General features: G+C 36.7%; 1 protein-coding gene across 2 annotated transcripts in view; it reads left to right on the top strand.

Annotated features, from left to right (window-relative positions):
• Positions 1-25,102, top strand: part of LOC133522583 (intermembrane lipid transfer protein VPS13A-like) — an 89,344-nt gene that overhangs the window by 24,212 nt on the left and 40,030 nt on the right. For both annotated transcript variants that reach the window (XM_061857930.1, XM_061857929.1), the window contains exons 13-35: positions 527-663; positions 5,201-5,390; positions 5,857-5,933; positions 6,329-6,516; positions 6,801-6,937; positions 7,436-7,519; positions 7,864-8,006; positions 8,510-8,644; positions 9,507-9,678; positions 10,294-10,452; positions 10,564-10,689; positions 11,366-11,432; positions 11,534-11,685; positions 12,743-12,944; positions 13,629-13,740; positions 14,101-14,319; positions 14,661-14,857; positions 15,734-15,859; positions 16,192-16,371; positions 17,023-17,205; positions 17,815-17,972; positions 23,586-23,696; positions 24,509-24,685. In XM_061857930.1, the coding sequence (XP_061713914.1) occupies positions 527-663; positions 5,201-5,390; positions 5,857-5,933; positions 6,329-6,516; positions 6,801-6,937; positions 7,436-7,519; positions 7,864-8,006; positions 8,510-8,644; positions 9,507-9,678; positions 10,294-10,452; positions 10,564-10,689; positions 11,366-11,432; positions 11,534-11,685; positions 12,743-12,944; positions 13,629-13,740; positions 14,101-14,319; positions 14,661-14,857; positions 15,734-15,859; positions 16,192-16,371; positions 17,023-17,205; positions 17,815-17,972; positions 23,586-23,696; positions 24,509-24,685 (3,432 nt within the window). The remainder of the gene's footprint in view (positions 1-526; positions 664-5,200; positions 5,391-5,856; positions 5,934-6,328; positions 6,517-6,800; positions 6,938-7,435; positions 7,520-7,863; positions 8,007-8,509; positions 8,645-9,506; positions 9,679-10,293; positions 10,453-10,563; positions 10,690-11,365; positions 11,433-11,533; positions 11,686-12,742; positions 12,945-13,628; positions 13,741-14,100; positions 14,320-14,660; positions 14,858-15,733; positions 15,860-16,191; positions 16,372-17,022; positions 17,206-17,814; positions 17,973-23,585; positions 23,697-24,508; positions 24,686-25,102) is intronic.

Genomic DNA, 25,102 nt, shown 5'->3' with positions numbered 1-25,102 from the left:
ATTGCAATAAATGCTTTGTCTTGTCTTGTCTTTTTGGAATATTAAGTATTTGGTTACTGTCTATTGGTCTATTTTTTGTACCTAATTGCTAATAGGTAGGCAAGTTTTAAGGGAATTGGCGAATATATTTATCTAATAGCATTTTCTGTCATGGTTTCTGGAGTGTCGTTTCAAATTTTGCTATAACTATTTTGGCTCAGTGATCCAAAAAGAACCTTGGCCTCCGAAACGAGAGCATGCCACCAGTCCCGATCCTGTGCAACTGCAATTTTTGCTATAAGTACATAATATCGTACACGCATGATAAATATCGTAGTCGTGAGTTCGACCGTGTACCACTCACCAATTTTCATAGAGCAGCATAGCGTAGCATTCGAAATGGATTAGAATATAAAAAAAAACATGTCTCGGGAACATTATCACACATGTTTTTCGGTGTATAAGAGGTGTAGTGTAATCCAACATTAGCATATTCACGTAGCAAAGTAAGATTTTGTACGTTGATTTACAACAATTTTCCTGTTAGGTTCTATTCTGCGAGGGCGTTGAATCCTGGCGCGAGGCACGACGCCAAACTGACTCTGAACTTCATCTGGTACCACGTATGAAGGCTCAGGTCGTCTTCTCAAACAGCATCAAGAAGGACTACAAACTGCTACCAAGGTATTTTTGAACTTGTTCTATTATTATTTTACCCCACATTACAATGCCTTGCAACAGCTGCAATAACTAATATCTATAGTACCTAATAGGAATTTCTGAATACTGTTTTCTTAATTAGATCTCCCCAATCTCATCTCCATCACACGGTCGTATTGTTTCCGTTTCGTTCCTTTTTAACACGATTTTATTAGGTCGATCTGTATGTAACTATGTAATGGAATCTAAGGTAACTAATTTAACCATCTTCCAAGGATCGTAGCGTCATGAAAATTGGCAGCTGTATGTAGTTCTGATGACAATACAATAATATGGTACTGTCGAACTGATCTAATGATGGAGCCGGAAGATATGAACTGGAACTTCATGATGGAACATCGTATCATAGCTGCGTTTGGATTTGTTAGAAAAGTCTTGTTTGTTTCAAGATCTGATGATGAAGCCGGAAGATAGGTACTGCCATTCCATGATGGAATATCGTATCATAAGCGTGGTTTTCTAGTGATTTTTAAACTATTAATATATTGCTTAATAAATAGTGTTGTTCACTGTTTGACTTGAATGAATGAATGAATGAATGAATGAATGAATGAATGAATGTTTATGAATGAATGTTTATTTGAGACAAACAAGCGTATATCGTTGGGTGTTACATTTTTGGTTTTGACCGATCCTTGTTTTGCCATGATTGGCGTACAAATATTGTTTTTTACTTACTAACTAAATTAACTATGTACAAGATATAAACCTAACCTTACATACTACGATAAACATTACAATGTCATGCAATTCATGCAAGTAATAATGAATTACAAATAAGGTTTTAAATAAAATAAATAAATAAATAAATAATACCATTGGCGGAATAATTTAATATTACAATTTACATTTGGTAATGAATTCATTAACAGAATAATAACAATTATCAATTAAATAATTAAATAATTTCTTCTTAAAAATATTAAAAGGCATTTCTTTAAAAGTATCAGAGAGAATATTATATATTTTAATAGCCATACAGTATGAATTTTGCCGTGATAATGCTAGATTGGTTTTTGGTAAGTTTAACTTAATCCTATGTGTCCCTCTCTTAGAGTTAGTGACTCTTACATCAAACAGTTCTATATTTTTCTTTACAAATAAACACATTTCAAACACATACAAACATGGAAGTGGCAGTATACGTTTGGATTGGTAAAGTGGTTTACAGTGGTCTAAGAAATCGGCTCCACATAAAGTGCGAATGCATTTTTTTTGTATTTTAAAAATGATTTCAGCATCCGTCGAGTTTCCCCAAAGTATGAGTCCGTATCGCAATATTGATGCCACATAACCGTGATACGCAGAAAGGGCTGCTTCTTCTGAGACAACATTTCGTAACCGATATAAGACATACACAAAACGGTCGAGTCGCATGCGCAAATTATCAATATGACTCTTCCAGTTACACAAGCAGTCCAATGTTATTCCCAAAAATGTCGCAGACTTTACCTCTTCAATTGATTGATTATTATATGATATATTTAAATTAGTCGTTTTACTTTTACGTGTCAAAAATTGTATAAATTTAGTCTTTTCCAAGTTAATGCTCAAATTATTATCTTTCATCCAATTAATTATGTCATTTATGGCTTGATTTATTTCGTATTCAAATGTTAAAACATCATTACAATTTATAAGTAAGGTAGTATCATCCGCGAACAATATACATTTGTGATTCGTTGCATCTGGCAGGTCGTTAATATAAAGAAGGAATAGCAATGGACCTAATATACTTCCTTGAGGTACGCCGGTAGGATTTAGCTTGTAGTTAGATCTATATGCCAATCTGTTATGACTAGTAATTCTCATGATTTCTACACACTGCTGTCTGTCACTGAGATAACTAATAAGCCAGTCATAAGCAAGACCCCTTATTCCATATCTAAATAGTTTACTCATTAATATGTTATGGTTCACAAAATCAAATGCTTTTGTCATATCTAACAAAACCGCTACTATGGGTAGTCTATTGTCAAGGTTTTCGATGACATGTTTTATTAGATTAAAACATGCCTTAGAAGTTGAGCTGTTTTGACGAAACCCAAATTGCTCTTTTTTTAATACTTGAGAGTGTGATATAAAACTAGTGATTTTATTATGCATAATTTTTTCAAGAATCTTAGATAGAATGGGTATAAGGGTAATCGGTCTGTAATTGTTAACCTCGGATTTGATACCTTTTTTATATAATGGTTTCACGACAGAGTATTTAAGACGTTGCGGGAAAATACCTTGTGTGAATGATAGATTTATGATATGACACAGAGGTCCCGACAAGCTGATTGCACACAATTTAATGACCTTTGTGCATATGTCGTCGTAACCAGTGGAGTTGGTGTTGCGTAGACTTTTTATTGCCTTGATCACATCTACGTTATCAACTGGAGTAAGGAACATACTGTGTACATTTTGGGATATTTTGTTGGAGTTATTTACTGGATCTTGTTGTCCTTTTGTTATGTTTATAAAGTAACTATTCATTTTTTCTGCTATATCTTGTGGATCGCGAATAATCTCATTACCAATTACAATTTCAGCTATGTCTTCGGTAGCCTGGGTCATATTACAGCTATTTTTTATTATTTGCCATGAAGCTTTACATCTGTTAATAGAGTTGTTTATAAATCTCATATTAGAAATTTGTCTCGCTTTATGTAGGCATGTTTTTAACATTCTTGTATATGTTTTGTATCGTTTTAAATTGTCTTTATTGTGACCATTCCTAGAAGCTATTCTATATAAAGCACGTTTCTTTGCACAACTAATCTTTACTCCTTTCGTGAGCCATTTGTTTTTTAATGGTTTAATAACTTTCTTTACTTTAACATGTGGAAAACAAAGGTTGTAAAATAGTATGAGAAGCTCATGGAAGTTGTCAAACGCTGCATTTGCATCATTCTCTTGTAATATTTCAGTGAAAGACAAAGCGGACATACATTCGTAAAATTTGTGTAGATTTTCCTTACTATAGTCTCTTTTCAATTCATGCCAAAATATAAGTTTGTGTTTCACTGATTTATTTATGTTTATTTTACAAGATAAACTCTGGCCAGTTTCATGGTCTGAAAGACTTAAGATATGTATATTCGACTTAATATCTGTTATATTGCTAGCCATCAAATCTATACATGTTTTTTTTCTCGTAGGGTGATAAATATGATTATAAATATTGTAATTTGAAAGGATTGATGTAAGTTCTTTTTTTATTTTATTATCTTTCAGTATATCGATATTCCAATCTCCACAAAGCACAATTCGTTTCTGATTGTTTTTAGTAATACATTTTAACAACTGATTTAATAGATAAAAGAATACTTTTATATCTGATGTTGGCGTCCTGTATATGCATATAACTATCAAATTATACTGGGGTATTTCAATACCGCAGCTCTCAAATTCGAATGGTTGAGAGAGACTCTGAACTTTTTCAAGAACTACATATTCTAAGCCCGTCTTAATGAGGATACAAGTGCCTCCTCGCTTCTGATGTTGCCTACAGTATGAAGCAGCAATATAATAATTATTTATGGTGAGATTTTTTATAGATCCTAATTTTATAAAAGTTTCACACAAACATATAATATCAATATGACCCATTTTATCCTGAAGGTCATCAATTGCCGACTCAAAAATATCCATTTTCCCTAGTATGCCTGCAATATTTTGATGAAATATATTTACAGTCACTGACTTAGCTACGAAAGGAATGAGGATCGGTCGTTGTCATGGCCTTATTATTAATATGTTTTTTAAAATAATAGGGAATTGTACCTTTTTTATATTTATAATTATATTCCTTGTCCTCATTATTTATCTGTTTTTTAAAATAATAGGGAATTGTACCTTTTTTATATTTATAATTTTTGTCTTGGGGTGTAGAACATTGAGTTTGTGTGTCATGTTGTTTTACAAAATTATAGTACATATCTTTATAGTCCCTTTGATCCACAATCGCGTTAATTTTTTTACATATATTTATTAGGTATTGTGTCTTGCTTCTGTAGGTATAGTTAGATGCATCAATGTATTTACAGTTTTTCTCCCTTAAACAGAATTGTTGTAACATGTAATTTATTAGATCAGCATGCACATATGGATTATATCTTATACTAACTATGTAAATGTTACAATTTTGTAGATGTTTTAAGGCTATATTTAAATTAGATATAAGGTCCACCGGGTTTTTGTCATGTTCACCAAACGAAAGTATAATGTTAGTGTCATCAGAGAACACGCGTCGCTGTATCTTTGCGACAATACTCGACGTAGGTGCCTCTGGTTGTACACTCGATGAAACTTTGTAGGACTTCGTCCGGATGTCGTCGCCACTTCAAAGTGTTTAAACTCTATCTATATATGACAAAAAGGTGGTTGACGCATCCGCAGTTGAGATTGTATATTGTGGATTACTCTGCTAATTGTATAATTACGTTATATTTTTGTATAACTTCATTTATATTATGATATTACTTACAAATTTCTATTAATTTGTCCTCAGATACAAACTGAATATATCGCTCTCAAGCGTGAAGCTGAACCTATCTCAGCGCATCATCGCCTCCCTACTGGATTTCCTGGACAACTTACCTGTACCCGTTCCGAACACTGTGCCTGTTTCTTTCATGGACTCTGGGGATTATGCTGAGGAACTTGAAGAACCGGAGATGACGGCAATGATGAAGGATAAGGTAATGTCAGTTTAAACAAGAACAGCTGGAAAAGTGCATACCCGCTTTATTAATGGAATCCATTATGCACTTTTGCAGCTTGCGGTCGCTGTACATATTCTAGTATGACACATTTAAGCGCGTGGTTGTTTTATGCGATCAATTAATGGAATGTAGGGAAAGTATGACATAACGCAGCGGTAAGCGCATTGACATTTCTCATACATGCCGTAATCGCATGCGTTCAACAGTGCGTCTATCGCATGAAACAACCGCGCACTTTAACGTACCCCGTCAAAGTCTCGAGCGAAAAAATATCCTGGAGGCGTTGTGTAGACCAATAGGCATCATTTGCAATTCGTAATGGTAGTGAGACTTTTAACAAAACGCCGTGTTTTTCTGACTAAGGACTAAGGGTGGTGTTTAGCCTTAGCCATTCGTAATGATCCTGAGTGTTGAATGCTATAGGAATTACGTATTTATTTAGGTGCCGTGTGATCCAGGGCATGGCGAGTTGGTTAGACTGCGCCAGAAGATTGTAGCTGCTTATTTGAGTAGAAACAAGTAAGTGTTAATAGCTATACCCTATTTACAGTCATGAGCCAGGTACCAGGTAAATATAAGATAATCAGGTTGTCAAGAGCTAACATTTGACTTAACAAAAAAAAAAAAATACATATCTATTCCCGTTCAGTGCATCAATTTTTCCTTGTCTGTGTCTTGTAAGATATTATTGTAGATGATTTTATTTCGGGCTTGATTAAGAAAACGAAACTCGAAACCTGTCTATTTTTAGATTATCTGAATTCACATTCACATGTTTAACTTTGATAAAATATTTGTATAAATCCATAAATCGTGTCATTCACGAAGACGCGTGCCTTGAGTCGTAATATCATGTTAGATTTGGCAAATCTGCGCGTCATCGTGGATGACACGAACTATATGTTTTAAAACAGGGTACCAGAATCAACATTCGACCGAGCTGGCGCGAAACTAGGCTTCCAAGAGTCCAACCAAGTGTTCATATCATCAGAACATAGTGACGAAGATATGGAGGTATACGCTCGCTCAGTGGACCTGCCTGGTTTTGATGATAATGTGTCACCAAGTAACAATATAAATACGCTGCTGAGATTCGTTGTTGGTGAGTGTACCAAGAATATCTTTATAAGTTCATTGGTCTCATAAGTCATATTCTTCAGTTTATACTAATACAATTTCTGATTAATACAATAACTGACATCTCTCCATATTCATAGCTCAAGACCTACGAGTATAAGTCAATGTTGCGAGGCGTTTACATCGATGCAAGCATCAGTTTTAATTATTTTGTGTCCCACTGCTGGGCAAAGGCTTCCGCTTTCTTCCTCCTTTTTGTACTCACTTTCTACAGGCTTTATGACCTATATATTGTATATTTTCTTGCAGGTGAGATCGTAATTAACCTCTCCCGTTCAACACGAGAAGACAAGGATCGTCCGTACGTCCTGCTAAGCATCAGCAAGGTCTGTCTCGACGTTGCTCTGATGCAGTACGGGCCTGCCGTCCAGCTGTGTGTCACTCAGGTATTTAGTGTCTGGTTCTATTCATACATGTTATTACTAACAGCTACAGTGTAGCTACATATTTATCTGACTTTAAGTGGATCTTATCAAGACACAATACGTTTTATAAATAGTCGATACAATAGTACCTACTCCGTTGGATCAGCGATCCAAAATGAGACCAAACGAGGGGTCCAACTCAAGCGCCACTTTTCTGGGTCCTATGCTACTTAGACTCAATTATTTACAAATTTGCAACGTGAATATCAGAGGGTTTATGATGGCCGCCCCTATTTCGTTTGTCACCGTGGCTGTCACCTAACAAATTCACGCCAATAATCAGGTCCTATCCCTACAGCTTAAGCACTTGCACATCATTCTACTTAAAAACTTTACATTTCTACTTCGCGTCAATCTTTAGCTCCTGTTCTCTCCCCTACAGTTCATGTATGCTCAAATTTACCCGTGCTGGTTTATGAAAATCTTCAAAGATAATTTAGACTATAATCTTGTTTACAGGCATCATTGCTGGAACATACTGAGGCAGGAGATGTTTTGCTGCTCAGTAGTTCGGGAGAACTGCTCAATCTACTTTACAGGAAGGTACTATATTGGCTTAATAATGCAGGGTATCTTTCTGGGCTGTTAAGTCTGGTCTTTCAAAAATTATTAAGGAGGTTTTAGGAATTGTAAAATTTCAGCCATGTTTTTTTACATAAACATCAACCCAACTTAACCCAAAACTTTACCCAAAAGGATATTCAGTCAGATTTATATGAAATGAAAACATAAAAATGTAACTCTCAGAAATGCAATCATATATTTCCTACACAATTGATTTTAAATTCAACAGCCAATTTTCTTGTATGCTGGGCATTTGGAGGATATGATAAACGCAAGGGGACTGTTCTCGACATTACAAAACTAACCCAGCTAATTTTATCCAGGTGCGTGCCGACTGCCCGGACTTCCGTAGCCACTTCCACAGCGTAGAACAAAGTCTGGTGGGTGACACGGGACCTATTGCTATGTCCTTGAATGCTCAAGGACTCAAGTCGCTGGTGCACTACCTACATTGTATTTATGATGAGTAAGTACTAACTTTTTTATGAAGACATCATCCGTTGTTTTACGAGTATTTAACTTATTTACCTACTTATTTCTCACTACTGCGTTTGGTGGCATAAGTACTAGTAAATCTTTTCTATTTCTTGCTAAGCAAAGTCTTTTAGCAGCACTTAATACATTAGCAATTAATTGAATGGGTAAGTATGCATGTGGTCTTTTTTCTCAGTGTTTAAAAGAAATGTAAATATGTAATTGTGTAGTAAGCAGTGACCGGGATTTTGGTTGCCACTCCGGGTGAATGACCTCAGTAACTGCTTATTTAATGTCGTATACATATTTTATAAATATGTTATCTGCACTAAAATGCCTTTTTTCGTGCAGTTCAAAAGGTATCGCGGGCTTAAAGGTGTATCCATATTACTCGTACTATTTTAACTTGATATACCGCGATGTGGCGTCCAAAACCCCGATCACTGGTAGTAAAAGACCATCGATGTATTTTCTAAGGGGTGTTCTATTTCACAGAATCCAAACTCGCCACGAGTTGAACTTGAAGAAAGCTCTCCTGCCGAAGACCAAATCTCTGTGGGACTATCTGATGCAACCTGAAGCGGACCCGCCCGTGCCTTCTGGGGCCACCAAGTTCAGTTATTCTGTCAGGTACAACATTTTATGTTTTCTTATGACATAGGAGACAAACGAGCTGACGAATGACCTAATGGCAAGTGATTATCCTCGCCCATGGACACCCGCAATATCAGAGGGGTCGTACGTGTGTTGTCAGCAACAAAGGTCAACCCTCAAAGGTCAAAGGTCAGCCTTTAAGTTATGAGTACGCTTTTTTCTTGAAGGTTTGAAGGTTGTTGTCCAGAAATTCCGCAAGCGACAGTTCCTTCCACAGTTTAGCTATTCTTTCATAAATAACACAATTTTATGTGGAGACATATCAAAGCTAAACTTATTGAAAAAAAAAAATTGAATAAGGCGATACTTTACGGGAATCCATATCCATGGTATTACCTTGCTAATCCGCTAAATAACGTGCTAGTCTAGGGATCATCAAACTTGTTGACGCCGGGCCTTAGGTATTCTATAAAGCCCTGTGTTAGTTAATGAATGCTAACTCTTTATACCAAAGAGAATTGATTGTAATAGAGATAGAGAGGTAAAGTCTAACAAAAAAACGTGCCCCTTATGTTTTGCGGTCATTGAATTGTCAAACGTCAATCTTTAACACTGTACAGCGCCATCTCGTTTACCTGTCAAATTTGAAGTACGAAATTGTCTTAATATATCTTTAGTTATACTTACATGCATATTTTACATGCAATTAATATTCTGCCCCACTCTCCGTAATAAGAAATATCGGTATAAGAAACCATCACCAAAAGTATAAAACACGACATGTGTTTCGCACATTCGCCTCTTTACACCTCTTTACATGGCATCCTCATGACCGCGCAATTAACAAAACATTATTAAGTCATTATTAATTAAACTTGGATAATTACTTTTTTCCTAGGGTGTCGTCAGCATCAATAAAGCTGAGTCACCAACACGGCGGGCTGCTAGAACTAAGAATATGTGGTCTTGAGAGCGACTGTGTGTTCCGCGCCAACGATAGAATGATATTCAAGCTATTCCTTGCTTCGGCTCATCTTGATGACTTAGCCGGAGCTACGCTGTATCCCAAAGTAAGTTAAGCACAACAAAGTACGTCTTTTTGCATTAAACCTATTTTGTATTCGGGGTAAAGGTAAACGTTGGTCTTACCATGAAGATGCTGGCAATGTAGCTTGGGTAGTTTGTAGAATTAAATCGATCGGGATATGAACAGTGATTACCTTTTTTATTGTTTATGAGCTCCCGATATTTCGACGCGGCAGCATCTTATTCACGGGTAGCTAAAGATAGCGGGTGGGTGTCGGCGGTGTGTACACCACGCTCGGTTTGCCCTCATTGCTGCGTTCGCTTTCAACGTTCCCACAGGTCGCGTCCACACTTGTTCATATCCCGGTCGATTTAATTTTAGTGAATCTAACCGTGAATCATTCAAAACAGTTTGTAGAGGTTCTACCGCAAACTGCGAAATCGATATTATGTTATCTCTCTCTTCTCTCTCTTTTGTTCTAATAAGCTAGAACGATAAAGGCAGATAATGAAATTTGGATTTACTGTGTTCGTGGTAGGCCCTCCGGTACTTATTAATATGATTACTACTTTAGAACGCGTATGTTCTGTCTGTTTCTGGTATTCATATATATTTGTTTTTACTTTTTTCCATTTATTCTAAATTGTTATATATTTAGCTAATGTGGCCGGACGAAGACAGAGTCCTCGAGTTGAAATACGTTCGTGCTGCACCTCGATATTACGGCCGACAAGAACTCAAATCTCATGGAGAGCTCAGGATACATCTCGGAAGAGTGCAGCTGGTGTTGCTGAACTGCGCTTTGCATCAATTGCAGGTTTATTTTTTTAGAAATCTCTTTTGTTGTGGGGCTCAACTTAATGCAAAAGTACTTTATTTTTTGGCAACACGCCTAGCAAACCAATTTAACGTATAATTGTTGTTCCAGCAATTCCTCGAACCTCTAATACCATCCAGTGTGGCTACGGAGGCGGCAGTAGCCGCCGAGAAGGCAGCCGAGAGGCAGGCACGCGGCATTAGAACTTGGAGTGCGAGAATCAATCTTGTCATTGAGGTAACTTTCTATCTAGACGTTACTTAGTCACAGGCAGCCAAATAACAAAAGTAGATTACCTTACTAGATAAGTCTGTGACCACGAACGTAATGTTACGTTCGAGACGTCAGGCCAAATAACAAAGGTAATCTAGTCTGTCTGTGACCACGAACGTAATGTTACGTTCGAGACGTCAGGCCAAATAACAAAGGTAATCTAGTCTGTCTGTGACCACGAATGTAATGTTACGTTCGAGACGTCAGACCAAATAATAAAAGTAATATAGTCTGTCTGTGACCGCGAACGTAATGTCACGTTCGAGACGTCAGGTCAAATAATAAAAGTAATCTAGTCTGCCTGTGACCACGAACGTAATGTCACATTCGAGACGTCAGGCCAAATAATAAATGTAATCTAGTCTGTCTGTGACCACGAACGTAATGTCACGTTCGAAATGTCAGGCAAAATAATAAATGTAATCTAGTCTGTCTGTGACCGCGAACGTAATGTCACGTTTGAGACGTCAGGCAAAATAATAAAAGTAAGTGTACGCGATTATCATGTACATATATTTGTGTATGTCAACAGTAATATCTACTTTGTTTATTTCAAAATGTCATCATTCCAAGTGAAACTTTTTGATTATTTCTAACCTTTGCAGGAAACTGAAATTATTTCATGCTGTTAATATTTCAGCTCCATGCACCTGTACTTTTACTGCCTCAGAAACCATCCTCGCCGAACTTACTCGTCCTGAACATGGGTAAGACATTAAAACTGCATTATAATAAAACATTATACAGAATTGTCTAACTTTCATATGTTATACTTTGCCCTCTTGTAAAACAAATAACTATTTTCCAGGTGATCTTCAGATAGAAAATTTCTTCAAGCAAGTAACACGGGACGCGTCAAGTCCTATACAGAGCCCAGTCATAGACAATATACTTGTCACACTGAACAATGTCACGTTATCTCGCGCTGTTATGAGCCTCGCGGGGACGTTGGAAGTGCAAGTAAATAAAAAAGTTACAATCTCATACAAATCGATATGTTAAGAGGAAAGGGGACGGCTTTTCCGTACAAAGTAGTCCTCATTTTCCTCTCTAAATATTGACATAATGGAAAATATTTTTACATTTTTCGATGTATACTGACCATAGTTATGCCCACTCGGTTGACTTTTTTGTTTTTTTATTTATTTTATTATTATACGAATTAGGAGCGAAAGACAATTAAAAATTCAATAAATCAAACGGGCATAGCTGTGTTTGATATCTTAATTATGTTAAAATATATGTTTTCAATAATGTTCATATCCAGAGTGGAAACTGAGGACTATATACCGAGAAGGCAGCCGAGAAGCTGGCACGCGGTATTAGAACTTGGAGTGCGAGACTCAATCTTGTCATTGAGATAACTTACTACTTAGACGTTAGTCACAGGCAGACTACCTAGGGAGGTAGACAGGGGTCTAGCCTGCCTGTGACCGAACGTAATGTCACGTTCGACACGTCAGGCCAAATAATAAAAGTATGTGTACGGTACGCGATTATGAAATGACAATTTCGCGGCGGTTGTCCACTTTCATCTTAAAACTTGAATTCTAACGACCAGACATAAGAATTCTTACCAATATTTTCACCCCCCCTTTTAAATTTATTTATTTAATCGTATGGCTTATACAAAAAATAGGCAATTACATAAATATCACAGAATAAAAATTACATTACAATTAAAATTTAAATTAAATGTCAATATTCAGAGCGTTCAGCCACGCAATTGCGTCGGGTGTTAGGCGCAGCACGTCCTCTGGTGGTCCCGAGTATGAGTGCAGAGGGCATCGCTGAATTATATGCTCCATAGTCTGGACTTCTTCGTCACACTCGCACATTGCAGAGTCCTTCCAGCCCCATTTATGCAGAAAGTAATTGCAGCGACCGTGACCCTTTTAAAAAGAGTGATAGTCCTAACAGGCATAATAGTTGTGTAGTGTCTGTCCTTCATTCTGCCTATAGAAATGTAAGTTAATAAACATATGGGAATAAACTTTCATTTGACTTTTTTGCACAGGAACCAATCCTCGAGCCGGTTTCTCTCCGCTGCGACCTAAAACGAGCCGTCTCCTACCAGCAACAGAGCGCGTCACATCGCGACCTTCTATTATGTGACGCGCACGTCACTATGGACACGGTGGTTATGAACCTGGGGCACAAAGATCTGGCTACGGTGCGGGCTGTTTGGACTGATAATTTGAGCGAGGCGAGATATATCGGTAAGTTTAGGACTGAATATCTTGCTAGAACTTCAAACCGGATCCGTTGTTTGACATAATTATTGAAAGTCATAATGATAGTCAGTAGGGCTAAGATGGTCGGTTCTTTATCATTTGTCACCATGGCTGTCACGTTCCAATAAATATGTAAGCGCGAAAGTGACGGGCATAGTGACAAGTGATAAAAATGGAACCATGCTGCCACCGCAGATTATCATTAGTCATAACTCTGAAACCTGGAATTTCCTTAGGTTATCCAATAGATAGGTTAGGTTAGGTTTGTTTTATGGCAATACTGAAAAGTTACGCGTTTCTGAGAAAAACCGAATTATGACTAACGAAAATGGGGATAAACAATACATTATGACTTAAAACTCTATGGGAAGCAATCCACTTCAAACGCTTCGTCTCCCACCTAAAACGAGCTGTCTCCAGCATCAGAGTGCGTCACACTGCGAACTTCTTTTATGTGAAGCTCACGTCAACATGGCACGGGGTTGTGAACTTATGAATTGATCACCTCTTCTATGAAACGGTTTCTGAGGACCATTAGTCGAAAGTTCGATGTGGCTGTAGAACTTTCTAATAAAAAAGAGTTTGATCTTAAGTCCAGCTAGCAGATACTGTCCTTTTATGAGACACTCATAATAAATGTAAATGGCTGTACTGTATTACTTGTTACAGACAGCATCATCCCAAGCTCTCCAGTAGAAACACAACCAAGCGACGCGTCGGTAAAGAAGTTGCAGGCCTTCTTTGCACAGGGCGAGCCGATACGAAAGGAGGCCGTTGTAAGGTAATTCAAACACTGTGTAAACTTCATAATTATATTGCATAGTTAAGACATTTTACTGACTAAACCCTATAGCAACGAGAAACGTTCTACTAATAGTCAGGTGAGTGTTCGCTGTTAGATTCATGTCGTAGGTACGTCTACGTTCATACTTCTTGGCGCACATTAGTCAAAAACAAATTAACAGCTCTTGGCCCTAAAATTGGATACCTACTAATGACAGGAGCGAATAGCAACGAGAGGACAAATGAACATATCGTTTAGACTAATGTTGCCATATATCACTTAATTTAGGAGATTCGAAAAATAACCGTATTACGCCAATAAAGCTTATCTGACAAATACTACACTTACTGTTGCCAGGTTCACACTGGAAGGCATCGAACTAAAGCTGTTCTCCGACATGGACGAAGTACTATCCTCTCCAGTACGAGACTTGAACCATGGACTGGCCAAACTCACTGCTGGAGAAGCAGCAGTACAGTTGGACTTCTTCTCTGATAGTAGTACGGAGATGAGAGCTAGTCTACAGAGTTTGCTGGTTGAAGACATCAGACCAGAGCCAGGCATTGTTATTGAGAAGTAAGTAAAAAAAAAGTCTATTTCTTCTCGTTGCGGTAATTGCATGACTATCTTTCCTTATTAATATTTAACATACTTGATATAAAAAGAGATATGTGGTTTTAAATTTATGAATTGAATTTTCATAACTGAATTAAATTAACACATCCTGGTCACGGCACCAATTGTGTTGCTATAACCTCTAGCAAATAAAAAATGTGAATCAATAGTGTTAGGAAATAATAGTTTAATAACAAAGCATCTGTTCTTATTTAAAATGATTGAAACTTCCCTGGAGTTAATTAGTGTCTTAAATTATAAGGAGCAGGATCACACGTGTTACTAATGTCTGTTATTTTCAGAATATTCCAATCTCAATGCTACTCCAGCCGCCCCTCCACGGGCATCTCCGTCTGCCGCCCGCCGCTGCTCGACGCGACCGTCCGCATGACGGGGGCAAGGGGCACCAGCTGCGACGTCAGAGTGGACAGGACACGCATCAACTTGTCGGTCCCGTTCTTGATGGCCTTGTGTCGAGCGCTGTTGGAAGCTGCGCCAGGTATAGTTACATTTCAGAATATTCCAATCTCAGTGCTATTCAAGCCGCGCTTCCACGGGTATATCCATCTGCCGCCCGCCCCTCATCGATACAACCGTCCGATAGGACACGAATCAACTTGTCTGTCCCATTCTTAATGGCTCTGTGTCGAGCGCTGTTGGAAGCTGCGCCAGGTATCGTGTTTTATAAACCTTTCTTGTGTAATTATCAACTATAACTAAGTATATATTTTCAAAGAGTCATATCTACCTGCCTATCTACTGACTGTAGTGTCTGTTCAAAACGTACTTAGCCAGATGTAGAAATCACTTTACTATTCACCACATACAACATATCTAAGCTCTGATGTTCCAAATGGGACTAAAATGATAGATGGATTGGCCAATCCCATCCAAAATAGTCCTGCTTTTGAAACCAATTTTATACTAAAGTACGTTATTTTAATATCTGGAATATAAAAAAGAACTATTAATGTCGTAAATATTGTGTACCTATGTTTCAACCTACATCACTTTTGACGACCTGTCTGGCCTAGTGGGTAGTGACCCTGCCAATGAAGCCGATGGTCTCGGGTTCAAATCCTGATAAGGGCATTTATTTGTGTGATGACTGCATGGATATTTGTTCCTGAGTCATGGGTGTTTTCTGTGTATTTAAGTATTAATAAATATTTATACATTATAATATATATATCGTTGTCTAAGTACCCTCAACACAAACCTTATTGAGCTTACTGTGGAACTTAGTCAATTTGTGTAATAATGTCCTATAATATTTATTATTTTTATTATTTATATCACTCGCCTAAGAAAATAATGCAGTTTCTTTATTATATAGTATGTTGTTTATAAATTGATCATATTAATGTTATTTTAGGTGAAAGAAGCATGGAAGGCGGCGTCGTCAACCACGGATACGTGGGTGAACATGCAAAAGGCAACAATAACCGGCCTGCAAGGTTCCCTAGCTCCAGTGATTCTACCAGCGGATACTACTCGGCAGGTGACTATATCGTTAACCCCGTATTAAATTCTACATTAAGTTAATTTTACGTCAATTAAAATACGTAAGTTAATCCGTAAAATAAGCCTATAAGTAATCACCGCCGTTAATACTGACTAACTTTTGGGGCCAATTCTGAAATTTATGTAACAAACTACATTTCATTCCACATTGCATTTCATTACATTCCATTATTCTTTTTCTCGATTTCGAGGTTGTAAATACTAAAAGTAGTTCAGTATGACCTATATATTCTCTTCATAATATATCTAAGGCGTGAAATTCTCTTTATCAATATATTGTTATACCTAAAACTATATTTCTGTCTCCAGCAACATCAGTACCTGAAGAATCTCCCGGTCTGTCCATCTCCATACAGTTCCGACAACCGGAAGTAATGTTCTTTACGGACCTGGGAAAATCCGAGGGCCATGCTCTTCTGCTTCGTACTGAATTACTTATTGATTACTCGAGCCATTCGAGTACTGAGAACTTCGTGGTTTCACTGGCAGGTAAGTAAATATACAAATAAAATAATTAGTTGAGTACATTACGATACAAGTGCGAAAACATTAAGTCGTGTTTTAATTTATCGCCACTTGTTGCAAATTACCTATTCGCACATGTATCGTAGAAAGTTTTACAGTACATATAGCCCTTTAAATTTTCGATATTCTTACGTAATGTGCACTAGTGCGGTAAAGTAGCACCATATGTACTGTAAATAAAGTTATTTAACTAATGTCAAGCAGGTATGATGATCAAACGATACTAAACCCATCCCTAAGAAGGGGTGTATAAAAAGAAAGGAATTGAGAAATTTTGGTAAGCTTCAGAAGGTTAGTTGATTAAGAGCGATTTGAGCAGTATTCTAAAAGTTCAGAGTCTTGCCCGAACCGATGATTTTTTTATTTTTCCTTTAATTTAAAAATATTATGAAAGATATCAAAAGAAGATGCACAAGAAAAGCCCTTTAGCACTTGCTCGCTAGGCTCATTCATTTTGGAATCTTTTGCTCGCTCCGGTCGCAATAATTAAAGAACTACTTTGCCAACTTAACACTAGCTATTGATCGTATTATTTTTTGTTCGTAACTAAACGGGGTGTAAATGTACTGTAGTAAATATTTTATTCGATGTTTCGGTAACTACGGTCTTTTCCAGGTCTCCAAATAATGTCCAAGCTTCAGTCTAAACTGAAGAATTTACCGCCTCAAATAGTACTAAAACCTTGTGACCTGGAGTTCTCCAAGAGCTTCAAGAATATCGAGGAAGGAGTGAAGGTGAACGTTAAAGTTTCTGAGATTGAAGTCCATCTTGCTGCTACTACTGTGCATACTGTTGTCGGTAAGAATTCACATACTAATAACTGTTTGCGACTTTGTCTGCAAAGAAGTTGTTACACTGACTCCCTTCATCTCGCCTTCTTCTTTATTTCACCACCGTTTAAAGAAATAGTAGTTTTTCCTTTTTTGCATAATTAAATTTAAAGTTACTCGCCAAAATGCTTATGCAATTTGTTTGCGAGACAGCGCTCATTTTTATAGTTTTCTTGTCTTTTCCAGGACAGGCCAAGCCTATTCCAGGTCTTGTCGTTTTTTCAGGCTATAAACTATCTGGGTCCTAATTTCCGCCCAAACCCTTGCAGCCTTTTTTGCTTGATCGAACAACAAATATCCAAACAACTAACCATAAATAGTTTTTATACGGAGTAAAGTTGTTTTTAAACTTACCCTGTTAGATAAATATTTTTCTCTCGATTTAAATGTAACTTTTTTGTATAATGCATTTAAACATTGTTTAATAATTTGCACTCTGAAGACGGTTGCATCTAAGAAATAGTGAAGTAAACAATAAAATTGATTATAGATTAGCCTTTCGTTCCTCAAAAGAACATATCTTAAGTATAAAATATCTTGAGTAGCACAAAACTTTAAGCATAAAATGTCTATACAGATATAATGGAAGAAATCCAGTCAGAGCTGACGATTCCCGACTGCGAGCCGTTTAACTTCTCCACTAACCCCAAGTTTGAGAAGCAAGATGATGAACTCTGGGCTCCCAAAAAGATCGCACCGTACGTCATTGTGAACCCTGAGGACAGCTATGTTCAGGTAACCCTAATACAGGACACTAGAGATATAACATTTCGTTTAGTCGGCCAAAGAGTTGTAGAAGAGCGTTATAATGTAAGAATACAATATGCTTCGAATCTAACAGCTGAAGTAGATGCTGCATAACTCTTTGGCCAACCCGATGCGTTAGAATTTAGAATGCACATTAAAATAAAATTAAGATTTTTATTGCACCTTATTTTCCTTAATGTATTTTATGCTGTATAAACAATATAAGAAATCCTAGAGTATGGTAAACACGGTGTTTCACAAGGAACCCGAAAGATTTTAATAGTGCATTTAAATACTAAAATATCCTATAAACTTTCCTGGAATTCGCTTAGTTTCAGAGATTTTGGCAAAATTGACCTAAACTCATATATTTTTTGTACTTCTTTTGGCCTCAAAAGCGTTTGGTTAAAATCTTTCGGATTCTCGTGTAACACCGTGTATTTTTAATGGGACCGAGTTTGAGTATTTACCTATAGGAAAATACTACTAGCATCAGACACAATTTAATTGTGTATCCACTACTTACATATGGAGTTATCTATTGGGGCAATTCTGTCGATGTGCACAAAACATTTAAACTACAAAAAAGATGCTTAAAAACTATATATCGTATGCACACCGAGGAATCGCTTCGTAACGTATTTAGAGAAAAACGTTTTTTAACTTTAACCTGTATTTACATCCTAGAACTATGTATTTTTATTAAAAGTCAATCTGCATTTTTTGTTAATAAGTCATCATTAAAAAACAACATACGTGACCAGTACAAATATGATATTTACCTTCCAAAGGTAAACAACTCTTTGTACAAAAATGCACTTTAATTATGGCTATCCGCATTTTCAACCATCTTCCTCTAGATTTAAAAGCGCTAGATGGAATTATGTTCAAACGGAGGCTTAAGAACTGGCTAATCGATAAAGTATTTTATGATATTAATGAATTCTTTGCCAATTAATATGTAACAGTCTGTCAAGCCATTTCCGTCGGTGGAGAGGGGCGGCGGGTTTAGAAAATGTAGGTGCGCAGGCTAATAGAATATTTGGATTTCGCGCCTTTTTCTACTGGCAGAGTGGTTTTACCGGCTATACCATGTACTTAAGAGGAATTCCTAGTTGCGATTTTTCCATACAAACGCTCTCGACTGATTCCTCCCTGGATTTTCAACCTAGAGCAGTGATTTTTTCAAATAAGATCAATATCATCAATATCTGTGCCGCTATGTTTTGCTTTTTTGGATTATTTTATTTTGAAGAAAGATACAGCGCCTCGAAAATCGCAATAACGGCTCAATTGAATTGGCTGTAAAAAAAGGCACAGTATACAAATATGACAAAAAATATCCAAAAAATCAAAACATAGCGGCATAGATTATTTCTTCCTCTTGCAATTTCCAAAATTTCATAATGATTAGTTGCGTTTTGGAGGAGGAAACAGTCGAGAGCGAAACCTCGATTTTTGAGTTTTTTGCGAGTGAATTTCGGTCCGAGCTGCAGTTGTCCTTATCGCACGAATTGGAGGCGGAGACAGTTTCTAAATATACGTACACTGAAGGAATAGTGATGGGCATCCTTATTAGGGATTGCAGAACCGGTACTGTTTTAAAGAACCGGGATTTCTCGGTACTTTCGGAACTGGTCTAATTATTTCATTATTTTAAATAAAACGACAGCATTTTGCGATTTGACCACCTTTCGTATTATAATTTAATAATCACATTTCTTTATTACGTAGTAGGCAATTTTTTTTAGAAATATAGTATTTTACATTGCTCACACTTGTGCGTCACAAGTAAAAGATAACTACTTTGGTGTTTGCCACTAGATAGCAAATTTAATGAAATTACATTGACGAGGGGATTTATATATAAGTATCGCAGTCGTATTGTATAATCCGCCGTATTACATTACGGCTAGCCGATATCAAAATAAGGGCCATTTTGAAATGCGGCGGTTCAACGATTAAGGTATGTTGGGATAATACCGGATGTGGGTGAAGAACGTAGAAAATTCATTTCTCCCTAATTTAGCTTTATTTTTTAATCTTGGCAACATTGTGTAAGACGCCATTTCATTGCCTCGACTGCCAGTGTCCCAGCGCCACTCAGGGATATCGGGCTTGTGCTATGCGCAATCACATAGAGCAAGGTAAATTTCGTGTATCCGATCTTCGCCCTGTAATTTATTTTGTGTATTGTGATGAAAATGTGTTTGTTTTTGTAATTGTGTTAATGTATAATTTCGTTTTAGATGTTTATTTATAAAACAATCCAATCAAAAACAGACCTAGGATTGCTGTAGACCAATATCCGATTTTGACCCTTCCAGGTAAAGATCGGAAAGAAACAACACGATCTTTACACATTTAAAAAACAGCAGTGTATGTCAAATTTTAAATTTTCTTCAATTTACCTACTTATTAATTATCACATTTATTGTTTTCTTGATCACACTTTCGTACCGTTATTATTATCCAGTACCAACGCGACGGTAAATCAAAAGGAAAAGATTTAGGTAGTCTATTTTGTATGTATGTGTATGTACGCCTACTTACTGACAATGTCATTTTTTTAATTTCCGCTGCCCAAAGGTTGCCTGGAGATTGCGTTTTAGCGATTAGACCGCATGTTGTTTACCTGTACTTATGTTTCTGTTTTCTTTTATTGAGGTGTGTAATAAAGAGTATTTGTATTGTATAGGGATGATTCTACATGTTGAATTTTATAACAAAATCTAGTAAAATAGGTAGCAAATAAAATGATTTTTCGCAATAAAATGAATATTTAAATACTATATGGAAATGATTAAAAATACAGGACCTAAAAGTTTCAAAATTTAATTTTTTTTTTCAACTTTCAAAAAGGAATTAAGTAATAGTAACATACGATCAGGGGGGCAACACTTAGAAATGTAGTTAACATTAGTAAAGATGGGGGTGACTTCTATTAATGGGATCCGATAACATACTTTTGCGTAAAGCTGAAGCTGCCGATTATGCAAACTACATCACCAGATATCACTATAAGATTGACAAAATTTAAAGGCTGAATACAACATTAAGAAGGTTGCATAAACCTCGCATGTCAAGAGCAAGACTTATCTTCATTCATAATGTTGTTACCTAGCAACTGTTGTTTACTGTCAAAAAAAATTTAAACAGGTATGATTGATATGAACTTAATATTCCTCTAACGAACGACGACGAAATTACCAGGAATTATCCTAACATACACTATACCTGTCCTTACTTTACCTCCGGAATATCTTGAATTCACGTCCAGTTGGATATTAAGGTCAAAGAAGAAACGCTCAGTTGAGAACTAGGCAAGTCAGTTATGAGCACATGAAAGAGTTCTAGGTCAGACTGAGACACAAGTCACAGAAGACGAAGCTAATGCAGCTTTGTACACAAAGATGAACATAGGTAAAAAAAAAGAACAATTCCAAACAAAATCAGAAGCTGAAGTACTTACAACACCTAGTCTATTACTATCTTGTATACCAAATTGAAAGCAATAAACAATATAAACATATTCTTGCATTACTATAAAGTATGTTTTTTTTTATTCCATTCTATTTAAAACATTTCTACATAACATTAGGTCTACTTGGGTGGCTTACAATTTAGTATTTTGTTTAATATCTTGTAAACAGAAAAACTATGAAAGTTACAAGAAATCAAACAAAAAACTAACATGTATACCGCCGAAGTAGACATAATATTATGTAGTACGAAAGTACCTACACATACGGATGCATATGTAGATGTTAACGCTCACATATATAGTTAGTTTCGGATACAAAATAGAGATAGCACTTCGAAATTAGTTTCCTTAAAATGCTTCAAGAGGGCTCTCTTTTCCTATATATTTTATTCAATTACTTTACCTTTTGCATACGATCCTTAGATTTTATCCAAAAAAAAGATTGTATATCAACTATATATATAATTGCAATATTTTACCGTTAAAATCGCAATTGTTAACACATTGTTTACTTATCAAATTGCCTTATGATATAAGTATCAAAGTTTGAGAGCCACAATTTTACCAAATTTTTGTATCAGGGTTAAGATCGGATACAAAAATACGAAAAATAGAACATTCGATGACAACTTTTAAATTTGTATTGTTGGCTGCAATTTATATACGTAGGAGAAGGCTAAACAGCGGACCTATTCTTTGTGATAACTTATTCTCTTTCCATTTAAACCAACTTTTATTCACCATCCGATGTTATCCCTTGATGGCAAAACACTCGTTACCCTAAAAAAAAGTATGTTTCATCTTTACACGTGTACAAAACTAAAACCTTTATATATTGAAGATTACCAAAATTCAGGCTGAATCTACGGTTATTATTTAACGATTTGCTCCGTACTTCAAGAATCTGACACGATCTAGAAAAAAAAATCGCGAGTTCTCTCAATTGGTCCCAAAATTGTCCGGCATTATCCCAACATACCTTACCCAGATTGTCATTGCGATACGTTCTTCAATAAGACGGCACAAGCAGGGATCGGGACCGGTTTTTTGCAAAAACATCGAAATAACCATATGTTTCGGTTTATTTTATACTCTAAATGTAAGACTCAGTTGTGTTTTCAGATAACGACTTCGTATTATTAGATTGCCTAATTAGAAATGAAGTAATTAACAAAGAACGAAAAAATACCGTTTTCGTTCCCATACAAAAAATACCGGTTTCCGATCCCAGGGCACAAGTTTAGCCCCATCGTATGATCACACCCAACTTATTGTCACGGATAGGTACGACGACCGAAGCATCATTCTTTTTTGTAGTCTTTATCTGAATTAATTAATAGATACAGTATAATATAATAAATAAATAATCAATATAAATAAATATCATAGGAAATTATTACTCAAATTGACAAGTACCACAGTAAGCTCAATAAGGCTTGTGTTGAGGGTACTTAGACAACGATATATATAATATATAAATATTTATAAATACTTAAATACACAGAAAACACCCATGACTCGGGAACAAATATCCATGCTAATCACACGAATATATGCCCTTACCAGGATTTGAGTCCGGGACCATCAGCTTCGTAGGCAGGGTCACTACCCACTAGGCCAAACTGGTCGTCAAAATAATAATTATGTGATAACATCAAAAACAACTTATGTCGGGCAGCGCAGGATGAATTCCGGCCGGCGAGCCGGCAATGTCAACGGAACGGCGCGCAATGAGCGGGCGCTCGCGTCTCGCATCTGTGTGCGCGCACTCACACTTAGATAGCTCCCGCTCCCGCCCACCGCAGCGCGACAGAAACATAGCTTCAAAAATTCGAGATTTGAAAAGTTGCTCAGCTAGGAATTGCTCTTAAGTTTAAGCTTAGTTTTAGGATAGGTAGGTTACCTACCATAAATAAATTGTACGCCCTAGCAGGCAACTGTTGACACGTATAATGTAAAAATAGACCACCTTTGTATGTACACAGTTATACAATAAAATTCTATTCTATTCTATTCTACAAAACAGTGTATTTAAGTTTATTTTAAGCACTGAGGAAAACGTTACATATAACAAAAGCCTTGTACGTACAGATGCATATGATGTTTGTATGTTTCAGCCAAAATACCCAGCTCTAAAAGTGCAGGAGAGCTTCACCATGGTGGTGCCAAGTGTGAGAGTGCTTCTTGAGGTTGAGCAGACTGTGCGCGTTCCCGTAATGATGTTCAAGGTAAATGCAAATATTTGCCGCAAAACGAACTGGCGACTGAGATCATATTGCTATTTCCTTTACCCTTGTTAAAACCAACTAGGAGTGAAAGAGATGGCATTATGACCTGACTCGCCACTTAGCTTTGCGGCAAGTATAGCTTCAACCCGTTACCTCTTGACCCGCAACCACCGGATGATCTCTTTTTTAAATTAATTAAAACTTTATTGCACGAATACAAAAATTATGTATTAATGATGTACTTACTTACTACTTACTAACTTACTCCGTTGGCTCAGCGACCCAAAATGAGACTTGGCCTCCAACACAAGACAGCGCCACTTTTCTCGGTCCTGTGCGACCTCTCGAAAATGAATTAATTATTAATGATGTACTCGTACTTATTGCCTCATTATCTATCAGTCAAGCATCGGATTAAATATGGCCAGAGACATGTAAAAATGGTGCAGGGAAAAAAATAAGATATTTATTTTAATGTGTCGGAGTCTCACGGAATTTTTCTTATTTAAATAAACGACGTTGCATGTATGGAGGGTAGAGGCAAGGAACAGAAACTCCTTAGGCAGAATTGTTGCAAAAGTGTCCAGCTGTCAGCTATAAATAATAGTTCCAAATCTCTCTTTAGAGTAGCGCTAGAGTAGCTAAGAACCTAGGCGTTATTGACGGAGTGAAGTGCGCTGTCTATGATTAGATTTTTTTCTCAAGTATTCTAGGTATTGTAGCGCCACCTATTTATGGTTTTTTGTCGGACACTTTTTGGTATATGGAGGCTTCCATAGTTGTATGGTTAAATTAAACGTTTATTTATACAGTTGACCGGAGAATTAACGCTCCATGACTGGTCCCGCGCACTGCACGGCGCGGCGAGCCTGACAGCGCATGCGTCGTGCTACAACGACCGCCTGGATTGCTGGGAGCCGCTCTTGGAACCAGTTGTCTGCGACGAGAACGTATATCGTCCTTGGGATCTCACTGCGAGCATATTCCAGGTATTTTCCTTAATTGATAGTCTTTAAAAATAAACGAATGAATAAATCTTTTTAGAATATGGCAACAATCGGCTTAAACAAATATCTCTCAACCCCTCAAATTAGGAGAAAAATGAACAAAATTAGAAAAATATTGTCATAGGCAACTTACAAATATGTATGCTAAGCTAATATTTTTGTTGACTGTACAGAGAGATCTAATAACTTTTTACAAGCTTTTATTTTATTTGCCCTCTCAGTATGTATGGGACAAATCTTGCAAGTTAAATTTTCATACATAATTATGTAAGTCTGGTGACAATGCAATATTATGGTACATACCATCGAGCTGATCTGATGGTGGAGACAGGAGGTAGCCATAGGAACTCTGTGATAAAACAACGCAACCTAATTGTGTTTGGGGTTTTTAGCATTGTC

Source organism: Cydia pomonella, chromosome 11 (genome assembly GCF_033807575.1).
Source record: "Cydia pomonella isolate Wapato2018A chromosome 11, ilCydPomo1, whole genome shotgun sequence".
Classification (NCBI taxonomy): domain Eukaryota; kingdom Metazoa; phylum Arthropoda; class Insecta; order Lepidoptera; family Tortricidae; genus Cydia; species Cydia pomonella.
The sequence above is the reverse complement of the archived record's forward strand: the minus strand, read 5'-3'. Positions and strand labels throughout refer to the sequence as shown.